The 5,359-nt window shown below is 34.3% G+C and overlaps 1 protein-coding gene across 1 annotated transcript; it reads left to right on the top strand.

Annotated features, from left to right (window-relative positions):
* The first annotated feature begins 1,607 nt into the window (after window positions 1–1,607).
* On the top strand, window positions 1,608–5,092 carry LOC124887287 (uncharacterized protein At4g19900-like). Its single transcript, XM_047396709.1, has 3 exons — window positions 1,608–1,769; window positions 3,884–4,033; window positions 4,953–5,092. Exons 1-3 carry the CDS (start codon window positions 1,762–1,764, stop codon window positions 5,077–5,079), a joined length of 285 nt encoding a protein of 94 aa, XP_047252665.1. The 5' UTR covers window positions 1,608–1,761; the 3' UTR covers window positions 5,080–5,092.
* Window positions 5,093–5,359: the final 267 nt, after the last annotated feature.

The raw sequence follows: 5,359 nt of genomic DNA, 5'->3' as shown, positions 1-5,359 counted from the left end.
ATAAACTCTACACAACACCCCACTGCTTAATGGATACATAATTCTCATCTACTAAATCCAGATAAACATTATCCTACTCTACTTCTACTATACGTCAAGTTTCATACTTCTAACTCTGGGTCATTCTGCCATTAGATCTCGAGAAAGGATTTTACAGCCCTTGACTCTGATCTTGAAAAAACTTTTTTGAGCAGATTAATGGATCCACATAGCTAGTGTTAGTACCCCTGGTAAGGTATTGACACTCTTTCAGATGGGTTTATAGGTTGGACCCTGATTAGCTCAGATTGGGGCATGTCGATTGTAGTTAGCTCCTATAGTTTCAGTTTGGTATTCAGGCCAGATCAGTTCAGGTTTGCATGACTATGTATATAGATACCAGGTATTTAGTTATACGAAAAATAGTTATTCAGTTACTAAGATACCAGCTATTCAATTAGTCAGATTATTCAGTGCATGTTTATTCTCTGTCTTGCATTCATCTTAGATGTTAATACATTCATACTCCGTACCTCACATATTTCAGTTAGTCCCTACCTTACATACCAGTAAATTCAAAGTACTGATTGCATACTTTCTATTGTGCTATATTGTCTTATAACATAGGTCCAGATGCTCGGTTCCCTGATCGCCATTAGTCAGCTCAGTACTTTTCAGCAGCAATAGTAGTGAGTTGTCATCCACCGGGGACAAGATATGTCATTTCAGGTATTTCAATATTTCTTTATGTTTATCCAGTCGGAGTTAGTTAGGGTTTTTTTCCATCAGTTCCTTATGTCTTGGAGGCTTTCAAACGTTCAGACTAGATGTTCAATTGTTCAAACTTATCTTAGTTTCTTTTATTGGTAGTGCATACATGGTGGTTTATATTTTAGTATTCTATTCTATCAGACTTTATTAGTTTATCTTTCGTACATGACGTCCCATTATTATCTTATTTAGTGCTCACAACAGGTACCTAATCATAGGTTAGCTTGGAGTCATTTATGGCCTTAAGCATCGTGTCCGACAAGGGGTTAGTCTTGGGTCATGACACCTTTGCACATCTTACATACTAGAACATAGCCAAACTTAACTTTAGGTTCTTAAGTTATGACATCACATTCTCCTATCACGATAAATTCTCCTAACTATCTTTCAATAGAATATTCATATTTCAGACACATATAATATCATGTTCACCCTTTTTTAGATATTAAAGACTAGTTTTATAGATTACAAGTTCACATAATTCCCTCTATAGTTACCCACATTCACACATTAAACTTGTAAATTATCAATTAAGTCATACAAATACATACACCCAAAAGGGATTCACACAACAATACTAAATTATATTCTCATTACATTACACTACAAAAAATGGGTCTACTGTGGGGTTTTATTTGTGGAGTTATTTTAACCTCTGCAAAATTATATTAAATGGGGAGGTTAAATTGACCGTCGCCCAAAATTTTAGATTTACGGAGGTTTTAATCCCTACTATCCATTTAAAATAAACCATAGCTAAAAATTTTAGATTTGCGGGGTATACAGTGAACCAAATTTCATTTCCCCCCTTTTTAATAGGCCAAACGTCTTTTTCTTTGTTCTCTTAGTTTTACCCAAAAACCCTACAATGGTTTAACATATTTTTCCAGATTGTTCATACCCATTTCTCAATTTCTGCCTAAATCTTTAGAAGCTGAAATTTGACTCATTTAGTCCAAATTCTTTTTCCTTTTGTAGGAAGAAAATTGCTTAATACTCACCGTCACAGGCATGGCCAGGTATAATTTGCATAGCAGTGTTTACGTTTCTTTTGTTAAATCTTTTTTCCTGATTAGAATAATGTTTGTAGTAATTTTCTTGGGTTGTAACTTGCATATAGATAGAGAGTGAATAGAGATCAATGTTCATGAGATCATAAATTGGGTCGAGGCCACTTAGTTGTGAAAAAAAAATATGGTACTTGCAGACTCTATAAAGCTATTCAAGTTCTAACAAACCCCATAATTACAAATGGAAACAACAACCACACCTTTGTGAATGCTAAGTAGGATCTCTTTCATTCTGTTCTCATCAGAGCGACAAATTTTCGTATTTCCCTTTGTGTTTTATGTGTCTCTTACATATGGATCTGTAAATGCTACAGCTCGTAAGCTAGATATTTTTCTCCATTTCTTGTACGTATTTTTCATTTGTCTTAGATCTGTATGTGTATATTTGATGTGCTAAATGTTTTGGTTCATTAGAGCTGGTTTTGGTTGGCCAATATCCTGTCCTATTGTGGTCACTCTTTGGTTGGGATGTCATATGGTGGATTGAGTTTCTCTCTCTTTTCTTCTTTGGTTATGTTAGAGACTTGATTTTGTTGTTGATGCGGGTGTTCAGTGGCTTAACCATCTACCATATTTGATATGACTGACAGTGTACCTCGAATTATACGGAAGGGAAAGGTAAACTCAGAAGTGTGTTTCTAGGACTTAATGCCTTAGCATTCTGTTTACCTACATGATTGCATACGTTTTAAATTGGTGAAATATGGCTAGCAATTTTCTATATATTCCAATTAGTTAAGTATGGGGACTGATAGCTGATTTAGAGTGCACACTGCATACTCATATATCTGATGAATTTTATGTCAAATTAGAGTCTAAAGACACATAGCCTGGTAGCCCTTTATAATGAAAAAACCTTATGGCCATATAACTGCATAAGCACCTTCATCAGTGAGACGTGACAACTGTACTTAGGTTGGTTTTTTGTATTGTATAAGAGTCTGGCAACCCTTCAATGAAAATATAACAAATGAATGTTTACTAGAGTACTAATGTGGTTGGCTGGGTGGAAACTCTACTGCCCAAATCTATCGCACCACGCCTTTGGCTGGATGTCTATATTTGGTATGGTAGAAACAGAATAATAGAGTGTCATGCTAAGGATGATACAAGGAGAGTACAACTACTAACAAGGGAGATAAGTAATATCATAGTCTGTTATCAAACACACAAAGAAAATTAAGACCACCTGAACTATTCATTCCCCCTAACTATACAAATGAGACATAATAGAGAGAACTCATTACAGCAAATGACAAATATAATAAGAGGCAACCAGCTACAAAGTTAATATAAAAGTTAATAAGAAACATAAGCTTATGAATCAAATAGAATGCTAATGTCATAGTTAAAAAGAAAGAAAAAGAATAAAAGGTGTTAAACTAGTTACTATCACGTGCTGACAGCACTCCTGGGAGCACCATTGGCTGATTTGAATTTTGAAAAGTCAATTAGGTCCCAGAACAATTTGTTTATGGCTTTGAGGGCTTTCCAGATGGCACATACGAAGGAGTGGAAACTGGATAAGAAGAACCATTGTCTATCATAGAGATCCCAGACATTACTTGGGTTAGGAACTGAGTATTTTGTTGTTGAGCGTTACCATAACCATAGCTGGCCATTTGGTTGACATACATTTGCTAGAAATACATATAAGCCATGTGACCAAAAGGCATTTGTTGTGGATAGAAACCCACTGGTTGTTCACCTTGGAATTGTTGAGGATCCAAGCCTTCCATCTGATTGCTTTTAAAAATACAATGAGTTTATTTGCTACAAACCTTAAAGGTTAAACACACATAACTTAAAATCCTAGATCTGCCTCAGCATGTTGTTTGTTTGACTTATATCTTCATCCGAAGTTCATATTTGCCTCACAAAAATAGTACTTAAAGTCTACCAAGAAATCTTAACTTCTTCTTACTTAAAATAACATTTTATTTATAAAAGAAAATAGTCTCAAGTTCTTCTTTGTGTATACATGCATGTTGCATGTCAATGGTATTGTATTCTTATTTACAAGTTTATTGGGGATGAATTTGATGATAGATTATTTTCTGTAGCTTTAAAGTGGCTGATGTGTTGCCCAATCTTGATGAGCTCCTATTAGACACACCAACATATGTATTTGCTTCTGTCTGGCATGAATGGAAACAGACAAAACACTATACTTTGCATTACAGTGAACTTGTCAGGCTGGCAGCTCTATACAAGTAAGTAATATGGAAAATATACACTTCCCCTTGTATTTAAATGTAACTAATCAAGGTGTTATTTTCTATTTTCAATTCAAATATATTACCATCCACCTAGATTGGCATAACAGAGTTCAAAAAATCTGGTGTTTCTTGTCTATAACATTTGACTTGGGGTAAGGCAAAGTAGTTAAGGAGCCAGTAATTAAGATCCTGACTATTTATTTCAATCAGTAATTGTTTTCATTGTGATTATAATTTCTTTCTCTTTTTTACCTATAGTTGATATTCTTAAAATTGGACTAGTAAGACACAAGAGAGGTTATTCATGGAGTTAAGAAAATGAGTTGATTATAGTTAGAAGACACCTTATAAAAAATGACGGTTAGAGGACTACTAAAGAAGGATACAAGTTTCTTCTGAGATATACAAAACTTTTGGTTGTTAGTATATGTTAATGAATAATCTATTGTAGCATCTGTGGATCATGGAAAGCTTGTTTTTAAGATCACACAATTCCAGGAAATTTGCTGCTTCTAGTGAGGGTGTTGTTTTAGCAATATATTTCATAGCTAAATTACATGAGTTATCCTTAAGAGTAAGTAGATTGCGGTGAGGGTTTCACCAACATCTCTTGGACAAAGCCAAGAACCTTATGAAACTAGCATTTGTCACCTGTTTATTATGGAACGTGTTAAAGTCATAATCTTTCCTTGAATCACATTAATGAACTTATTTATCTTATAAACATGATTGAAGGACTGACTTAAGGGGCATATGATAGCTGTGATCTCATGCTTTTAATGAACTTTTTTCCCTTTCCATTTACTCCAGTATTTCTCTAACTTCAGTAATATAAAAACTTCTGTTGGTGAAATTTATAGTTGTTTCAGATTTATAGATAAGCTTTCATGTTCTCTTTTGCCTTTTATTGTAGGTATGGTGGAATCTATCTTTACTCAGACATCATAGTGTTGAATTCATTGTCTTCACTTAATAATACTGTTTCTTTTGAGGATGACTTACATGGAAAAAAATTGAATGGTGTTGTAATGGCTTTTTGAAAGCACAGGCACTCACAACTCAATCTATGCCTCTTGTATCATTCTTAAGTGAGTTGTTCTAGTTCTGGTGTACTTGAACCTTGAAATATCCACCTTTTCTCTCATACTTTTTGGAGTATATCCATGTCTAAAATTGAGCTCATTGAGGAGGAAATAGGGATTATGATGATAGACGGAATTTGGGAAGGACACTTTTTATGGATAAAACTACACGTTCTTTTAGCAATATAAAGTTTGATGCAACTTCTTTAGATTGGATGAGGTGCATGCTAGCTAACCA

This window comes from Capsicum annuum, chromosome 9 (assembly GCF_002878395.1).
Source record: "Capsicum annuum cultivar UCD-10X-F1 chromosome 9, UCD10Xv1.1, whole genome shotgun sequence".
NCBI classification, from domain to species: Eukaryota; Viridiplantae; Streptophyta; class Magnoliopsida; order Solanales; family Solanaceae; genus Capsicum; species Capsicum annuum.
Note: the sequence above shows the minus strand (reverse complement) of the source record. Positions and strands in the feature narration are given on the sequence as shown.

Excerpts from the sequence above, each read along its gene's own strand:
- LOC124887287 (XM_047396709.1), top strand. Across the intron at positions 4,034-4,952 it reads AGGCTGGCAGCTCTATACAA|GTATGGTGGAATCTATCTTT; the intron begins GTAAGTAATATG and ends CTTTTATTGTAG.